The following is a 19,365-nucleotide window of genomic DNA, read 5'->3' on the forward strand; positions in this document are numbered from 1 at the left end:
AAAAAAAAAAAAAAAAAAAAAAAAAAAGGGCTGTGTAAAGGTAAAATAAATAACAACAAAAGTGCCGTGGAGGATGGGTACACACCTACAGCATTTACAGATAAAACGAGTCCTCATGAGAGATGGAAAGAACACACACCATGCAATTTGCAACCCATTTTGTCTTCTTTGCAAATTGCATGTGCATCCATACACACTGCAGAAACTCCTATGCGCTTGGGAAATACTGGATTTCCCTATAAATAAAAGTAAAAAGTTCAAAAAGTGTTCTGCACATTAAAATGTGCATTCTGTACACATTTTTCATTCTAAAACTAGGTCAAAGTCTCAGTCTGTATAAACATGATTCTCCTGGCTCATTGACTTTAATGACACTGATGGATCTTACTTCTCTTATTTGTTTTCTTCCCTTTCTGAAATACAAGAAACCAATTTTATGGAAGGAAGCACAAATTACATTTTTTGCCATTCTTTCTCTTCATTTCTTTGCTTTTAAATGTAGCAAAAACTTATCTTTCCTCATTAAAGCTTTCAGTGATAATTCTTCCTAACATAAACTTGCTGGTCAGTGCCTTTCAACCTCCTTAAAAACCCCTTTATCATACTGACATTTATAAAGCTTCCCTCCGAAAGACTTCTCTACAAAGGAGGACAATGTCTAACTGTGCAAAGGCAGTAACTGACCCTTTCACTCTCTTTTACAGAAAGCAAAAGATTTCCCTCCTCATTCTGGTAAGATTTTTGTACATAATTAAAAAAAAATTCCTGTTAGCTGTTGAGGCATATTTAAACTACCAAATTCTCCCTAAATGAAAACAACTGTAACCAGGAGAGCTTTCTGCAGCCACTGCCGTGCCATGCAACTCCCGGGGTGTCAGAGCTGCTCAGTGAGAGCTACACATACAACCAGAAGAAAAAAAAGCCTTAAGAGAGTAAAGAAATAAAAACAATTTTAAAGAACAGTACATAATTTGGAGAAAACACTTTCTTCTTACTTAACAAATTCCAACACCGTTATCTACAAAAGCATAACTAATAGTGAGGTAGACTTTTGATAGAAAGAAAATCTACCTCATGAGAGCTGTTCATAGCCACCTGCACACAACCAGACAATGAAAAGGAGGCAGAGCTATTAAGCAAGAGTCATTTAAAAGAAGACAGCTTTTTCTACCTGGTTTGGATGCCCTTCTTCGAATCCTCATTTTAGGTAAGGAAGGCCAAGAGTAATTAAAAGGTGAATCAGAGTCTGAGTCCATTTTTGCACTAAATAAACAGAGAGCAGATTTCCAAAGTTGCACTTTGTTGTTCTCAATAGCAAGTCAAGTCTAAGAGTGATGTAAAATAAAGGAATGGACAAAGACGGATCAAATTGCCCACTAAACACAGGGGAGGGAGAAGCTGTAAATGTTTGCTCTCTTCAGGCGTCCAGGCATGTAGACAGATCAGGCTGCAAATATTAAGGCAGAAGCAAGGAGGTTGAAGTATGAGAGCTTCAAGTGGAGCTGTTGCATCGTGGTCCAGAGCTATTTGAAAGGTCACTGTGTGCCAATGAATCATTAACTCACCTTTCCATTTTGATGTAAATGAAAACAATAGGAGCCAAGTAAGGAATGAGAAAATAAGTCTCAAAAGTAAACAAACTATTGCAAGCTTTCTCAAAGCTTTGTTTCCATGTTAAAAGGGGGGTTTACAAGGACTCTCAAATTAAGGACAGGCAAAATGCTGGAATTAAAGAAGCCAAATATTAACAGTAACCTAAAAGCACTAATCAATCTGCTGGACCCTATATTACTGCAGAGCAATACCCCTCCTCTCCACGTTCACAACTTTGGCAGACCTTGGGATGTTGCAGCTGGAAAAGCAGTGATAACCCACTCAAAATCTGTTGCTCCCATTTTTCTAGCTCAGATGAGCTTAAAGCTTAAGTGTTATAAAGAAAGATTACACTGTCATTAGAAGAGCTCTCCTTCCAATAATATTTAGTCTGAATAGTATTTTCTCCTTCACACAGTCACCAAGTTAGACAGTGAATCATAAGGATTTTGTAGAGCTGGCACCTTTACAGCTCTGGTCTAACCTCACAGCAATGCACAATACAGCTAGCGACTAATTTACAACAAATCCTCCATTCTTATACAGTCTCCCTGAACAACTCGTAGGCAATTAGTATTCAGTAGGAACTCATTATCCCTTCCCCCAACATCTTTACGCTACACAAACTACATTTTTTTTTTAAACAAGCTCAAAAGTGGCTATACAAGAGCTAATAGAAAAATAACATGTCCACTGTTTCTTAACCAACTCAGCCAAACATTCCTTTTAGTTACTCCACAATGTATGTGTTTTTGTATTCCACATAAAGGAGGAGAGGGAATGTGGATCAGCTTAAATGTCAGTTTTTGGAAGATGATGACATTTGAGCTTGTTAACATTCCTTACTTCACTTCAATTATTTTTCATGCTGCTGAGGTCTGCAGCGCTACTTCTGCATTATGTTTCAAGTGATTCCTCAATCCACATTTCAGTCGGAGATAACAACGTATTTGTTGAAAGAAAATAATGCAATTCAAATGCAAATTTAATTCAAAACCCATTAGAAAAATATCTATCAGGTTTTCAGGGATAAAATAATTATTATACAAGCACTTCATAAAGTGCACAAATTACATAAAACACAGTTGAAACACATCATTGTTCTGCCCTTCCCTTAACTGAAGTTCTGCCAGCTTTGTTAGGCCTGAAAAGAATAATTTGCCCCAGACACTGGAAGCCTTAGACTTTCACTTTAAACATTAGACACTCCCATAGACTTTGTTTGATTTATATATATAATTAACAGCCCCAGGGATTTACAACAGACAATGGATGACTGAAAATACAGAGAGGATATAAATCCATGCTTTAAGCATCCACTTCAAAATATCTCCACTCCCTGGAATGTCAGGTTCAAATTGCACTGATAAATCCCCTGGGCATACGGGAATGCAGGCATACGGGAGTGCAGGCACTGACGTACACCTTCCCACCTGCAAACCATCCAGAGCACTCGCCTGCTTCCCATCGTGGCCGCATTTTGAGAGAAAAGGAAAGGACGGAGCATATTTGTTGGATAACTTGTTCACTTAGGAAATGTCTTCCCAACTGCTCCAACACAAAAGATTTCCCCTCTACGCAGCAATTTTCCCTGCCCAAGTATGCTCTCTCGCTCATCAGATGTATTTAACGCCAACCACAATGAAAGTCTTAATTTCAGATGTGCACAGAAGGCAGTGCTCCATGGGCAAACAGCCATTTACATTTAGAGAGAGCTGTATGTTTTACACTGGCTTTAAAATTTCTCACCTTTTGATTTTAGCAATTAGTCCTTTGTTCTACTTTATGAGAAATGGTAAATTTTGCTTAATTCTGTGATATCTCCATTTGTGCATCTTTTCTCTAAATAGACCAATTCTGGCTTTTTTCACTTATACATTCAACTAAAATACCTTTACTCACTCCCACTGGTCTTCCTGGATTTCTGTTTAGTTCAGGGAGGGATAACTAGAACCGAACGAAACACTCACAATGCAGAAATGCAGCCAATGTATTTAACAGCATTAAAATATTTTACATGCCGAGACATTTACTTTCCTGAATGACCTCTGTACACTGCATGAATGTTTTCACTTACTGCTCAGTTATTGCCTGCTCCCTCCCTTAAACTAGCAGAGTTCATTTAGAACCTTCTAACACAAATGAGTAATTAAGGATTGTTAAATAATTTTTCAACAGCAGCCCTATTACATAACACTCAGAGAACCCACCTAGTAAACTTCTGCTGTGATAAAAACCTGATCATTGACTCCTGCCGTTTATCCTCCATTTCCTGGCCAAGTTCTTAGGCTTTTCACCCGCTTACTGCAATATCCCCTGAACAGGATCTTGCACGGGAATTTGTCAATGGCAGTCTGAAAGCGCAGATAAATTATCAACCTTAACCCCTCTTTCTGAAAGGTTAATTGAATATCACTCACGTTGTTTGCTCTGTTTGGGCCTTGTGAAAGATTATTTTTTTCTAGTTTGTAAAACTCCTTTATGCAGCCGTGAAAGACCTCATGCTGCTTTTTGCCACAAAGAAGGGCTTTGCCTTACAGTCTTTGGCTAAAAATATTTTTCTCCCCCATTCTTGCATTTTGTGGGATGATCCAACCCACTTTTCACCTGCCACTCTTTGTTTCCAAAGTGGCGGCATTTGCATGCAGCTGGCACTGAGATCTGGCAGCTTATAAGATAAAAGGTGCTTTCTAGCTGGAAAATATTAACCTTACTTTCCACTCAAAAAATATTTTCAATTATGTATACCAAGGTATAGATGTGAAGATAAAGAACAAATGGGTTTTTTGTGTGCATTACCTAAGGCTAATGCTTTTGGTAAATAATGTAATGCCTTAAATTCTTTCACCCAATGCTTGCCAAAACACATCCGTATAATAAAAATTTCAGAGATATTACAGTCTATTGTCTGACCATTCCCACGGCTCGTGGCAAGAAGGAAGGAAGCAGAGGAATGTCACCAGCATCCGCAGTCTCCATGGAACGGCACCATCGCCTCCCCGGTGCACTCAGAGGACAGCCCCGCAGTGCTGAGCAGGTGGGCTCCCTCTCCCCAAACACTGTTAAACCATGGGCTGTCAGCTCTCTCTCTCAGGTAGACCAGAAGGAGACAACCCCTCTGGGCCCAGCGCCCCCTCCCCAGATGGAGAAGGGATGTACACAGGATGGAAAGCGGGGTTACTGACCCCAGAAACAGGGCTGGAGAGGGTCACTGTTGGACACAGGTGAGATGAGAGCTGCCTGAACAACGGCTCTGCCAAAAACGCCCTGCCCAGTTTGCTCTGGGCAGTCTCCCCTGACATTAGGGATGAAGTTGATTCCCCCCAGCTTGGTTCTGCCCCAGGACCAGCAGAGCCTGCAATCACTTCCCAAAGCTGCAGAGAAGGCTCTGACAAGGAAAGAAGGTGTAGAAAGGGCTAGGTGATCTCTTCCACCAGCCTCTGTGACCCATAGGCACACGTGACTTTCCTACCTTCTTCATTCCATTGTTTTTATTAATTAGAGCACATCTTCTTACAGAGAGGATCAGCCAGCGTATCTGGACAAAATATCTGCATTACCCTACATGAGACTTAACAATCATGTTGAAAACTCAGCAAATATGAATTAAAGGCAACTAAAAGCAAAACGCTACCAACCAAATCCCACACACCAAGCACCCTCCAACTCTAACGCTCTTTCCACCTGCCCACAACGATGATGCGATGGCTGTGCAGATTGCTGTTGGCAACAGCCTCACAGGTCTCATAGGATGCCTTGTCACACACAGTATTTTTACCACCTCTCTTCTTTACCAAAGACCTCGGTCTTTCTTATGAAAGTTCATACTGGAATAGTCAGAAAAACTTTTCCGCGTCACTATTCTCTCCCTCTCCCTTTCCCAAACCACTGATGAACTGATCATTAAAACACACAGAACAAAGCCCAGATCCTTAAGATCTTGACAGATGACCTTCCCCATTTGTTTTTATGATCTTCCTTATTGCTAAATTTCTGATGGGTGATTCATGCGTTCGGTTTAGAGAACTGGCCGGTTTATTTCCTTATTTTGTGAACAGAGATCTGTTGAGGCCTCCCACAAGTAACATAGCAGTTTGGGATTCTTCCATTCAAACAGCTGATGACAAAACCCACCCACACTAGAGACCCCTTTTCTGTAACGGGTGTCTCTTATAGATGCTGTGTAGACAGATACCAGAAATATTAATGAAAAATACAAAATAACAATATGGTACTATAAATTTGGGTCAATTTTTCGTTGACTTATTTGTGCAGTTTCTTGGATACTAGCCTGGAAATGAACACAGAACAGCTGTTGCCTTCACAGACACCCTGCTGAGAGTGGCAGGCTACCCTACCCATCTCCAAAAACGCTGTTCTGCACAGACCCCTGCATTTACTGAAACACTCTGCAGTCATGGCAGGCTGCAGGAGAAGCAGAGCCAATTTGTGTGCGCCACTTTCTGGATTGCTTTAAGCTAGACTGCCAGTCCAAGTGTTTTTATGCTCCACTGCATTTACTTCCACATGGATATATCCTTTTACCAACCCCAGACAGGGCACATGGAATCACAGTGCTGCTGCAAACCATCCAGACTGAGAGGAAACCATGCTATTTAAATTTATACCTAACTCCTTACTATTCCCCTGCAGGTATATTTCTAATTACAATGTGAATTATGACATTAATTTTTAAGGCTGTTCTTTTACTGCTTTCTTTGAAACCAGGATAACAACTACAGTTAGAACAGCTATAACAAGAATAACACTTTCATGCTAAAAATATCACGTTCGTGATATTCAATGAATGATGCATTATCCTACAAAGAGCTATTAGCAATACTTACCTCTTCTGAAAAGCAACTGTTTGTAAGTGGTGGTACTTAAATCGTGTTTCTTTGATAAACTAAAGGAGCAATGTACCTTTAAAAATCTAAGAGAAACAGCTTTGCATAAACTATACTAGTACTGCAAGATCCTTGGAGAACATCCACAAGATTGGGATGAAAAAGGGCTCAGAGTTTTTTTAAAAAAAAGAGGCAAAAAGATGACCTCTGCCCAATCCTGACTCAATGTAGCTCCAAAGAGCCAGCAGGCATGCACATTGCATTATCTCGGGCTTTGTCCCAAACTCTTCATGTTGTCCAGTTCACTGTCCCACTGTGAGGATTTCACAGCATTCCTCCAACTCAGACCTTTCTGATGTCTGGTTCATCACTGACTGTAGATATGTATTTTTTTTCCTTTTTTTACCGCACCATTAGCCTAAACCACATCAGGTGAACAAGCTCATTAATACTACTTTCACGTGACACCTGATGTGGTTTAGGCTAACAAGCTCATTAATACTACTTTCACGTGACAGCAGTAGGTATGCCTTGACTCTTGAAACAACCACTAAGCACTTCCAACAAAGTACATAAAGAGATAATTTGCCTAAACGCTCTCCTTGTCCAGTATCTATTCACATCAAAAGACTAGCTGGGATATGCAGTACAAATGTGGACGGAAAGCTCGTCGCTTTTTGCCCCATACACTCATGAAAAGCTCCCTCGCGTTTATTTGAAAAGCTTGAGAACTAAGGGCTAGAGTCAATAAAATCTCATCCTGGTTTCAGCTCCACGGAGGCCTGTGCGAGCCCCAGCAACACGGAGAGCGTGCATGGCCTCACATGAAAGCAAACCCAAGTTTGACTTGGACCTCGCTCCTACTGAAGTTTCGCCAATGACTTGGCTGTTGAGTCTACACTTATGCTGGCAGCCTGCACCACCAAAAAGTTCACCAAAGACCCATCTCGTTAAAAATCCAATTTTCCATGTTTCAGGGAAGACTTCAAGGGAAGGGCTGCCTCTCAAGGAGGAAGAAAGTTGAGAAATGTGTTCCTGTGTGCACTTTCAAAACTACTACTGTTTTCTTCACAATGTATTTCTGGATTATATAGTCTACACTTATGCTGGCAGCCTGCACCACCAAAAAGTTCACCAAAGACCCATCTCGTTAAAAATCCAATTTTCCATGTTTCAGGGAAGACTTCAAGGGAAGGGCTGCCTCTCAAGGAGGAAGAAAGTTGAGAAATGTGTTCCTGTGTGCACTTTCAAAACTACTACTGTTTTCTTCACAATGTATTTCTGGATTATATTTCACATTTAAAGAGTAACTTGACATTAGATATATCCCAGATTGTTTATTTACATTAGCATGAAATGAGACCAGGCAGAAGACAGGCAAAAGAGCTTATTTAAACATCAGGAAAAAAAGAGCTTCTTTTTGAAGGATTATTTTGTTGAGCAAATTTGGTTTGGATTTTAGGCAGAGGAAGAGGACAAGTTCTGGGAAGCCAGACAGCACATGTTTGTAACTTGTTCATTTTTCTGTCTTCCTTTTGAGGTTAACTTGAATTATAATGTCTCAGAAAATCAAGAGTGGAGGAAACTCCAAGAAACAAGAACAAACTTGTTTCAGTGCCTAATGCTGCTTCTTCCAGATTTCTCCACGGCTTTTTAATTAAGCTCAGTTCAGGCTCACATCCCAGGAAGATTTTACTTCCCACATCTTCTGTAGCTGTCAACTATTCTGCAATCTTAAAATATTCAGTTGTTTATAGACATTCTAAACAAATGAGAGTATGTTTTATCTACTGAAATAAACTACTAACATGTTTAAATGTAGTTTAAAGGTTGTTTCTGGCAGGACGCTGACAGATCAACCCCAAGTTAAGCCTCTCTTCTGCAAGGTGCAAGGAACCATGCAAAAGGTTTTTGCAAAAGTAGAAGCAGCAACGTAAAGATCTCTGAAAGCTGCAGCAAAAAAGGGCAGAGTGCAATTGCCACAGTCATTAGCTGCAGCAATTACTCTGCAGTTTTCTTCAGCTATTATTTTTCTCTGCAATTTTCAAACCACCTACCTTTTGACCAAAAATGAGTTTTTAAAAAAGCCTCCTTTACCACAAACTGACCTTCCAGAACTTCTTTGGCACAACCAGTCTGAGTATTTGCATATCTCCAATCACCCAAGTATTGCAGTGCCTCTTTCTCACCTCACTCTGTGTGGTATTCCTTGTTTCAGGTGAAAAACTGAGACACAGGGAAAAGATAAGTGCCATGCCCAAGGTCCTACTGTAAATCCATTAAGGAGAGAAGCTGAAGCAAAGGTTTGCAGCTCCTGGACTAGAGATGCTACAGCTGGATCACCCAACCTCTCTCAAAGCATACACAAGGGAAAGATAGGATTGAAAGCTGCCAGGAAAAGATAAGAATTACCACAAACAGAAAAGATCTGCATAGCCTTAATCACAGGACTCTTGTAACTGTATCAAATAGGCAACACTTAACATGTAACTTTCACTTTTATCTATCAATAACCATAAAATTATTTCCTGTAGTTCCAATGTCAAAACAGGCACACTTGACTCAAAAAACTTCCAAATGCAAACGTTCTGCCCACCAAAAACCAAGAGCAAATGAACACTAAAAAAGGAGCAAAAGATGTGACCACAATAAGTAGAAAAACTAATCATTTTACAGACCTAAGAAAAACTGAGCAAAGGCATGACTCCAGACAGCAGGACCATGCTTTTTTCTATCTTAAAAAACCCCACCTTTTTAAGTCTTACCAACCATGGCAAGGAAATCTAATTAAAAAAAAACAAAACAGCAACATTGAAACCAGATTTTTCTGCAGATTACAGTGCAGCCCTACTGGTTTACACAGAGAAGAAGATCATTATGGTCTGTTCCTTAAACTGATCTGTGGTTAAACTGGGATTTCTGTGGCACCATGAAAATCAAAGGGCAGACTCTACTAAAAATGTTTTGTAGCTGCCTGGTCACATACAGCGAACTGCCAAAAATTTGGCATCAGTATTTTTATCTCTCGAACTGCAAAATGTGGCTTGCAGAACTTTTTCACCGCCAGCAGAGCAAACAGAATAGATTAGGCAGACACCACTAGGTCATTGGCACTGTAACTAGGAGAGCAGGGAAAATATTTTGAAAAATCATCATCCTGCCTTCCTGAAGTTTAAGGGGGAAAAAAATAAAAGCTCTATTTCCTTGGAAGAAAAACTGGGGGTTAGACTTTTCTTAGTGGAAAAAAGAAACTTTTGCAGCTTTATAAGTGGCCTTGTGAACATCCTCTTTCCAAACCAGCTATGCAAAACAGGAAGGAATTATAAATGTTTAAAAACACATGCCCAGCTAACACTGTCACATGCTCAACAGTAACAGCATTCAGCTGTCACCTCCTGGACCCTCTCCCAAAATGTACAGGGTTGCTGACTCTGAGGATGACAATGCCTGGCAATAATACATATGCTTAATATTGAAAGGGAAAAAAAAAAAAATCCTTTTTTTGTTGCTTTCCATTTTGTTTCTTTCATTCACTCTCCCCAGCTGGATATTGTTTTTGTCTCTCAATCTTTCCAGTGTGTTTCTTTCAATGAAGAAAAAAAAAAAAGGTCCTTTTTTTTTTCCTCTTGTAAACACAAAACAGATCTCTAACAATTTCCAGGGGAATCAGAGAGAGGAGGGAAGATGATTGGCAGGTGTGACTAGCACTGAACTCAGGAGTCTCCATACAACCCCCTGTTCAGCCTGGTCTAGCATCCTGTTGTGCCCCACAGTTTACTCCTATTGCTTCAATTCTTGAATATGGCAAACCCAAAAACACCCTCTGTAGTTCACGTGGCTTCTTATTGCCCCATTCCCACACTGACGCTCACAGGCGTGGGACCCCAGGGGCTCTCCAGCAATCCTGGAGGACGAGAAGCCTCTTGCGCAAAAAAAATAAACTACAATTCTGAAAATTGAACTACGAATGACTCAAATAGTGCCTAAGGCAGCCAGATCCCAAGCCAAAGATGAAGACGACAGGGAGCAAGGAGAGTTGGTACCCTTTTAGCATCCCCCCGACTGCTGCAAGCGCCCCTGCAAAGGTTCTCCCAAAACTTTGTTGTGTGTGGGGAAAGAGCCACAACGGTCAATATGCTTGAAACGGCAGGCTGGAGAAGAGCCAGAACGGTCGATATGCTTGAAAGGGCATGCTGGGGAAGAAAACAGAGAGAAGGAACAGCAGAGCTCTCCTTCCAGGAACCGCTGCTTCTTTAAAGATCCCTTCCCATCCAAACCATTCCATGATGAGTCTGATTTTTGGTAAAGGTTTCTAAAAGCAAGAACCATGTGGTTAAAGAAGTGAGAAGCAGAAGTGGGGGAATCTGTACCCATTCAAAGAGCACTCATATTCTCACTCTTAGAAGTCCTCTTTGCTTTACACATCCAACTTCCTAGTGAGATTCCAGAGTTTGCTCGTTTCTGTTCATTCTTCTTCATTCAACCCCCCTTAGCTGTTTTCGCTCTTCCTCTCCCCCACTGACAACCATTTCCATTTCTCTCCTTATCCCCCACTGCGTGCTTTTCCTGCCAAAAACACCGCCATTTAGCAACATTGCCAAGCAAACAATTTTTTAAAAAGTAGTTTAAACCAATCCAAAACTACAGTATTTAGCAATATGATTATATGAGTCAGGTTAGAACATATACTGATTTTTACATTCAAATAAACCAATAAAACCAGCTTAAGTCAACTTATAAATTTCTGGTTGTCACCAAACTCTTATTTCCGTCCTTCTTCGTCCCTCCCCACTTCCACCTTTTATTGCACACCCGATAGCCTACTCACTTCCCAACCTGCACTTCAGCCCCATCAGATCTCACACATGGTGCTGACTAGAAGCCCTCCAGGCCCTGCTGAGGTCAATGGCAAAATCCCATCAGATGTCTATGTTATGAGTGTTTCAGCCAACTCGAGTACGCAACTGGGAGATGGGCAAGGAGACTCCACAGCGTAGCCAGCAGCGAGTCCATGCTCCAGTCCTTACATAGGGCAACCAAATTCTCAGTTACGGTGACTTACTTCTAAAACAACCAAAACAAATTTCGCTGCAGCTTCTCCACAAACAAGTCAACTTCTTAAATGTACTACAAGGTAATTAGAATTTAGGGAAGAGACAGAGGGTTGGTTCTTTTTCAGATAAGAGGTACAACAGGGAATTTTTCTTAGTTTAATATAAACTGAGCCTGTGCTCAGGACAAAAGGTATTTATATACATGTGTATATGTACAGATATATGTACATCTACGCATTTATATCCATATTTATAATTTTACTTTATACATACATGATGCCTAAGAAAATACATTTAAATCAATTTTAAGCACCTAAATCTTGTTCCAAGTTGTATGCAAATTCACCATATTTTTTTTTTTTACCCAACAGCTTCTCTAAGAATCTACACTCTACCCGTCCTAACTAACAGTATGAACAATGGCCAAAGTCGCTTGCTTGTTCCCTGCAGAGGACTCAGGATCTGCTGCAGCTGCCTATCCAAGCATCAGAGAGGAGACTGAGCTGGTCTGAAGCCAGAGGGCCTGGTTCCTGTTCCAGCTGTCACAAGCACCGCATGCAAATGATACCTCAGAAGGAAAAGGCATTTCAGGGCTAAGAAAAAGAAATATCAGCTATAATTTCAGGGTGGAGAACTTCCACTCTGTCAGCTTTTAAGCTACCTTATGTTCCCTCCAGATGGTATAACTGGAGCGAAGACTGGAGCAGACGTGCCTTCAGATTAGCAAACCATAATCACTCCCCAATGGCTCCACACCCTCCCACACCGAGATACAGTCCAATACTTTGGTCTTGCTTGACAAAACAGATTTGATCATATGGGCATTAACATCTCATGTATGTGCACTGCACTTTTGTGCAGGGCAAGGACTGCTACGCTGTCCTATGCTCAAAAGCACTAAAGTCAGGGTAACTGTGAATACTAATACTTTTGCTACTACTCCCAATTCCCTTATGCAGCTCCCGTGTTCCTTGGATGGAAGAGTGAGACAAACATGATTAAATGGCTGAAACACAGGCATTTGGCATAACAATGACTAGAATAATAGATAACTAGATGATGATTTTAATGAGAGATTATTAAAATAATCTTCCAGCTTCTTATCTTACAACTGCGTCTGAGTTTACGTCAGCTTATTTCCTTCTAACATATACCGCCCCCATTCATGCACACATATCCCCTCCCTTTCCCCACACACAGAGCAACTCTTCATTTTGCAGCCACCTAAGTTTGCATATGCAAACTGAATGTTTGCTGTCTGATTGCCACCATCTGGGCTACTCTTTCTGAGCTCAGCACTAGACCACAGGCAAGTGATGCCAGCCTGGCGCTCTCTGCCTGGCACAGTAGCTCCCACCAGCAGAACTTAGTTACTCATTGTCTTTTTCTGCCTTGCTGTGCTTTGCATGAGCCCATGTTTGCACATTGTTCTTGGAGCTTTCCCCAAACTTGAAAATACTCACCTTTTCATTTGAGTTTCAGTCTCTAAATGTACTGTCTAGTGCAAATGGCTATATTCTCCTACCAGCCCCACAACTCACTCACAGTGAGATATATCTACAGGTGTGAACAGCTCAGGCATTAGAGAAAGAGGCATCTAAACATTTCTACGTGCTTCATTTCATCTTCAGTTCCATATGTTGGCTCTATCAGAAATTATTTTCAAGATTGTTGTTCCTACAACAGTTAATACACTACTGAAAAATCCTAGGGTATCATGATACTGTTGGATACACCACCTATCTATACTAGAGATGCTTTGAAAGAGGCTCCTTCTCTGACATAGATATAACTGATTGATCTTTTGCCAAGCTAGGCTGCAATATCAATGACCTTCACCTCTTTTAAAGATACTGCCTTGTGTGTATTTGGCATCATAGTATATATCAATAGCTTTTGGGAAGTCAAAAGGATTAATTACTTCTTACCTATGCCCAACAGGACATGATCTTCATTTTCTTTAGAAGGAACCACAGAGTCTCGGAAAGGCTAGAAACAGAAAACTTGAGCTCTATCTTTGAAGACAAATAGTTGCATTTGTGCTTAGTTGCAAGCTGTGCTATAGGCTTTCAGAATTCAGTTCAAACACTATCAAGCAGTAGTCACTTCATTTTAGCCGTTTTAATAAATGCAACAGATATGGCATGCCACTGTAAGCGGCATAACAAATGGTCGATCTTCTGCACAGCTGGCAATTTAAAAAAAAAACTAGAGGTCATCACTTTTATAATAATGACGTAACAAAAGTGGCAGTCCAACAACATTCCACTGAATTCAAATGTTATTTAAAAAATCAATAGTCATTGGCTATTGAGAAGATATCACCTTTACCAGATTTTACCAGATTTTGTTTGTCTCAACCTAAATGATTATTTTAGCTTCATAGCCATCTGAGCTAATAATCAAGCTCCTGCTTTAAAAGGTGATAAAATGAGAAAAAGATTTTCTAGTTTTGTAAACAGATATATTCTGCTTTTTATTTACATGTAAGACTAGAGATCAAACACAACTGACTAACCATAATTCTCACAAATATTGGTCCCTCCCAAAAGCTGTTAGATACCTCCATGCAGAAGACAATGGGAACTGCCATATTTTTTACATCAAGCGTTTTTCCAGTTAAGTCCAGTCAAGGACTCCCAGTTACCCACAAGGTCTCTCTCAGAGACCAACTCCTCAGATGTAAGGAATCATGCTGTCTCAAGGATGAAGTTTGTGCAAGACAGGTTGTGCTCCCCAGACTGGCAGCTGAGCTGCAAGCTCCCTGAAGGCGCTAAGGTTCACCATAAACCCAAGAGCTTTCTGGTCTAAAAGCAGAGCTTGCTTCTCCAACCCAGCTTTCCGGCCCACAACCACATAACAGGTTCCTTCAAATAATAATCATCTACACATGTAACTATTCCTGCAGGATAGGAATGGGCAGGAAATGTTGTCCGGCAGGCATTAGTCACCTTATTTATTTGTTAGCTCTGGGAGGTGCTCCGATAGCCAAGCAGAGGTTGCTGCTTCTCAACCTAAATGAAGCTTAGCTATTTGTATAAGGAGAAATCTGTACCTTCCTATCATCCTGGGACAATTCATCAGATGCCAAGTTCACAGGACCTGTAAAAGCAAAGATTCCTGCCTTCAATAACAAGGAAATTCAGTTTGGGTCTGCTTTGGTTTCTGCTGCTGGTCTCTCTCCTTTTTCGAATAGGAGGGGGGACACAAGGAGGAAACAGGCAGGCAAGGCAAGGCAAGCCAGAACAATGGACATAGGCAGCCCATGCATCTCCCCACAGCGGCATTCCCGTGGGCAGCGTATAAGCTGGATGCACAACAAGTGTTACGTTACTGTCGCAGTTATGTTCAGGCTAGGCAAGCTCGATGATTTGTCAGCCAGCTGCTGATTAACCCCCACATGCTCAGAAAATCAACAGTTCTAGCACCATGCCTCACATCAACTCTCCAGAGCAGCTGGGCTCTGCTTTTCTTCTGCAGGGTTTCATGCATTTTCTGAAATTAGACCTTGCATTTTCACCCCAAAAACTAAAAAATAACTTCATTTCTGTCACTCTTCTCTTTTTTATGGTTTCTTCCCAGGGCTGTGGCGAAGGACACAGCACATGCAAAACAAGGACCACCCTCTGCAAGTTTTGCCCAAACGCATCCTCAAGGACTACTGTGAAACAGCAAAGAGGAGTAATCTGGCTACAGGAATGCAAATGAACACCAGCAACACCCAGGCTTCCAGGAACATTATTATTTAGCAAATATGTTTTAAATAATAATTATATAGCCAGAGTTATGCTGGTAAATATGTTTCATTTTATATTGAATCTTTCAACTCAAGGTTCACATCTGTTCTCAGGTACACAAATCCCTCTCCATTCTCCAGCTCCGGCAAATAGTTAAGCTAAGTATGACTCAGCAGCCAGTACAGGGTGGTTTGGGGGACTGCCTTGAGGAACGTGGGGTTTTGGGACCTCTGTCCTTTCTTGGCATTGCACAAAATCTATACTCAAGTTTTAAAGAAGAAGCGCTGTATCAATATATCTTTGGAAAAACAACTCAAAGACAGCTGCCTATTATCTAAATCGCACAATCTTCAGCAACAACGACCCTACCTAACCCGCAAGTCTCTGTGAGATGAAGTTCTGGGATGCAATTATGGGCCCACTGCAATCAGTGCACCTGTTGTCCCTGATCTCAGCAGTGCCCCCGGATGCTGGCAGGAGTCAGGACTGGGTCCATGCCGATCAGTATCTCAATCGTTAATTTTTAATTAATCCACCTTCTTCAATTAACCTTCTGCAGCAGTCACATATATACCTCCCCTTGCATTCTAACAGAGTGCAATCACAGAGCACAAAATCACTAGTGCTGTCAAACAAAGCATCCCAAGCATCACCCTTCAGCTAGAAGGAACAGACTATTTCTTCTGTAACTGTAACTGCAGAAACTTACTTTAAAAGCTTCAATGGGAAAATATTTTTTACAGTATTGCCATGCAATTGGCATTATTATTATTCAGTTTCACAATTCTCAGAAATAAAAAGCTGTTTGCTCTATACCTAATATTCTGTAGAAGCAAATGGCTTATCCTCCAGATAACAGTACTCAGTCAACTCATGGGCACAGAATTTCAAGGTCAGAAAACAGACAAAAAGCACAACTACTGAATTAGCCAAAATACCATCTACTTCACCTTTTGTTCTGCATCCTCACTGGATAATATATCACTCCATGTATTTGAATTTAATTAAGTTGCTATGGGAGATTCACTGCTAAGCTAGTAGCATCACCTTACACTGACCCACTGCTTTCATATGATTGCATTTCAGAAGAAGCAACATACTGCTATAGCAACCTCTACTCGATATTAGCTCAGGGCTTCTGATAGCATTGTGTTTTAAAGGTCTGTTAATCTTGACTTTAGGCCCACCCAGAAGTGAGTAGTTACTACTTCTTGGAATGGCAGCAGTTTTAAAATCTATGGGGGATCCTTTCATGACATGAATGCGCCAAATTAATGTCCTGAGCTTAGCAGCCACTTCATAAAGGAGTTCACTGAATGCACCTGAGAATGTAGTAGAGTACTCTGTCAATCATTCCATATCATTTCTGCTTCTAGCAGCAACAATTTTAGCTCAATCTTGAAAAAAGTTCTTCTGGTCTCCTGAATGCTGGCAAATGGGGAGTGTTAAGAGAGGCTACTAGTCACCAGTAATGATCATTCGCGATTTTTCAGTATCTGGATTTGGTGGTGGTCAGCGAAAAAGGAGAAGAAAAAAAAAAAGTCTCATTTATAGAAATATGGTAACCAATGACAATATCAGAACCCAAGAAGATTAAAAAACTTTGCTGCCCATCAGCGTACAAACAATAGTTACAGGCTCTTCATGTCTACAAGTAGATAACTGCAAGCGTGATTACTACAATTTGTTTGTATAGGTCCTGGATACTACCAAAACGTGGCATACTTTTCTTGCTGTTGAACTGAAATGAGTTTTGTTTTTTTTTTAAAAATAACAACTTTGATGCATAAAGGCACAAAAGCGTATGCCAATATCTATGCCAAATATATTTGGCGTAAAGAGAGGACAAGAAGCTTTACAACCAGAATCCAAAATGAGACAAGACATCCTGAACTGGTGATTCTGTCTCTGGACTATCAATATCCACTGATATTCGTTATCTGCTTGTCCCAAGTCAGCCTGAATTAAAACTGCTTTTAGTGAAAAATATCAAAGTAATCATCACCTAGAAGTTGTATCGCCCAAGCTACTGCCACATATAGTGCTACCAATCCAGGCCACTCAATTTCTATCCCCGAGGAGCAGCATAAAGATCATGCTGGTCAGAGTATGGCACTCAGATGAATACCCAGAGTCAATGCATTTGCACACTGCGTCACCAGTGTCATTCACAAACCTCATATGGTAAATTGCCACTTACACTTTCAGTAACAGATGTGCAGTTTGCAACTGCTAACAACTGCTTATCATCTCTAAATTTACATTCTAATGACAGAAGACTTGTTGCCTGAACGCTACTGGAGAAGTTGGGTATAAAACTCCTTTTCTAGCACTAACAACAGCAGCCCACATGTTTAAACACAAGCTACACGATGACTGTGTCCCTATTTTACCCATTCACTTAAAGTTACTAGCTGATGCCACCTGGAACTGCAGTCCCGTTCCTCTCCCTCAGTCTGGTCCTGATCCTGTCGGCAGTTTATGCAGGTGCTCACATTTCTGCTGCCCTCATCAGTAGTGCTGCCTCCAGCACAGCCATTGAGCAAGACCGAGCCTCTCGCAGAGCTCACAGGTCTCAGCTTGTTGCTTCATCCAAACATACAGCGCCAGCCACATAAGCAAATGGCCAACTGAGGAAAACTTTTAATTAATTCCTAACAATTGTATGTAAACACCCAAAGTGTCATACTTCTGATGCTGAAGAATGACCTTTTTTTGTGATTTTCTTTTCAGCTCTAAGAGATGCTTGCTCTGAGGTACACAGGGATGTATTTTGGTAATGAAAGAGCATTCTCATCAGCAAGCACAGTCCCGCAATCCTTACAGAGGTAAACTGCTCACCAAAATATTGAATGTCTAATTGAAACATATGGGAATTTTGCCACATTAAGATGTCTGGCATGGATCCCAAAACTATTCATACAAAGTGTTACTCTGCTCCTATCTTTATTAACTTGAACTATTTGGCTTTACTGGAATTTGCAGGCTGGAACATTCATTCAGTTAAACACTGCCCTCTCCTGGAACCTTCTGACATTTTTCTAGCTCTTACGATAAAATTAGTCAAGGCTTTTCCAGCCACCATAAATGCCATAATATTTTGTGAACAAGTATCACGATTTACACAACGCTCATAGTATATGACTTGCGTATTCCACCGTTGTCCACTTAGAGGTCTCTAATGTCATAGGAAACGTGATCTTCCTGGATAAACAAATAGTGTATGAATCTGTACCAACTTTCCAGAGCTTTTGAAGACTGCAACATTATGGAATAAAAAACTGTACCTTCTACAGAGCTTGTTGTACTGCAGGGCATTTTTGGACCTTCCACTGTCTCAACTTGGTTTGAATTAATACTCTACAAAAAAAAAAAAAAAATCAAAATGACAGTAACTGTATTTGGTGCCCATGACATTTATCTGAAAACTCAAAAACAATATCAAAGACTAGCAAACAAAAATGTTATAAGCAATACTAAAATGATTGATGGAGAGTCAAGAGAGTATTTTATCAGTTACTCTCCAGAGGAAACCGATAGCAATTCCTCAAGAGGAAAACCAATAAAGTATTTTCAACTACAGAGAGAAATTACCTCCTGCTTACAATACACAAGGGATCTAAAGGATCAGATTTAACATTTGTACTTCATTGTTTATAACTAACCTCCTTCTCTATGAGAAAAGCAGTGCAGCAGCTTTGCACAATGGCTCTGTTCAGAAGTCTAGTTAACCTTGAAAGCATCCCTATAAAGTGAGCAATTTTGATGGATAGGCAATACAAAGAGCCTAAACCAGGACTAAACACTGACTACACGGTAAACCCAGCCTGGAAGGCAGGAGCCGCTCCCTCCCCGCATCCATGGCCCCTGGCCAGACTGGCCCCTCACTCAGATACACACACTGACTATATCACTCCTGCTCAAAAGGAAGAGGGGGCTAAGATCCAGTCCCTTATTTTAGCAGTTACCTTCAAAGATTATAAGCAAAGGGGGTGGAGGAAAGAATGTCTCCTTTTGCACGGTTTCATCTACAACTCTGCTTGCTTCTAGTCTTTCCCTCTAGTTAGGCTGCCTGTGTATTTGTCATCTACCAGAACAGCAAACAGGGAAAAGGCATGGTAACCTGAATACAAG

The 19,365-nt window shown here is 40.8% G+C and overlaps 1 protein-coding gene across 1 annotated transcript in view; it reads right to left on the reverse strand.

Annotated features, from left to right (window-relative positions):
• The window catches only part of ARHGEF28 (Rho guanine nucleotide exchange factor 28), a 114,865-nt gene that overhangs the window by 61,466 nt on the left and 34,034 nt on the right, over positions 1–19,365 (reverse strand). Inside the window, exons 6-8 of the mRNA XM_019472243.1 lie at positions 18,519–18,591; positions 14,550–14,596; positions 13,423–13,483 (exon numbers count right to left, since the gene is read on the reverse strand). Coding sequence (XP_019327788.1) covers positions 13,423–13,483; positions 14,550–14,596; positions 18,519–18,591 — 181 coding nt within the window. The remainder of the gene's footprint in view (positions 1–13,422; positions 13,484–14,549; positions 14,597–18,518; positions 18,592–19,365) is intronic.

This window comes from Aptenodytes forsteri, unplaced genomic scaffold, assembly GCF_000699145.1.
Source record: "Aptenodytes forsteri isolate BGI_AS27 unplaced genomic scaffold, ASM69914v1 Scaffold99, whole genome shotgun sequence".
Lineage (NCBI taxonomy): Eukaryota > Metazoa > Chordata > Aves > Sphenisciformes > Spheniscidae > Aptenodytes > Aptenodytes forsteri.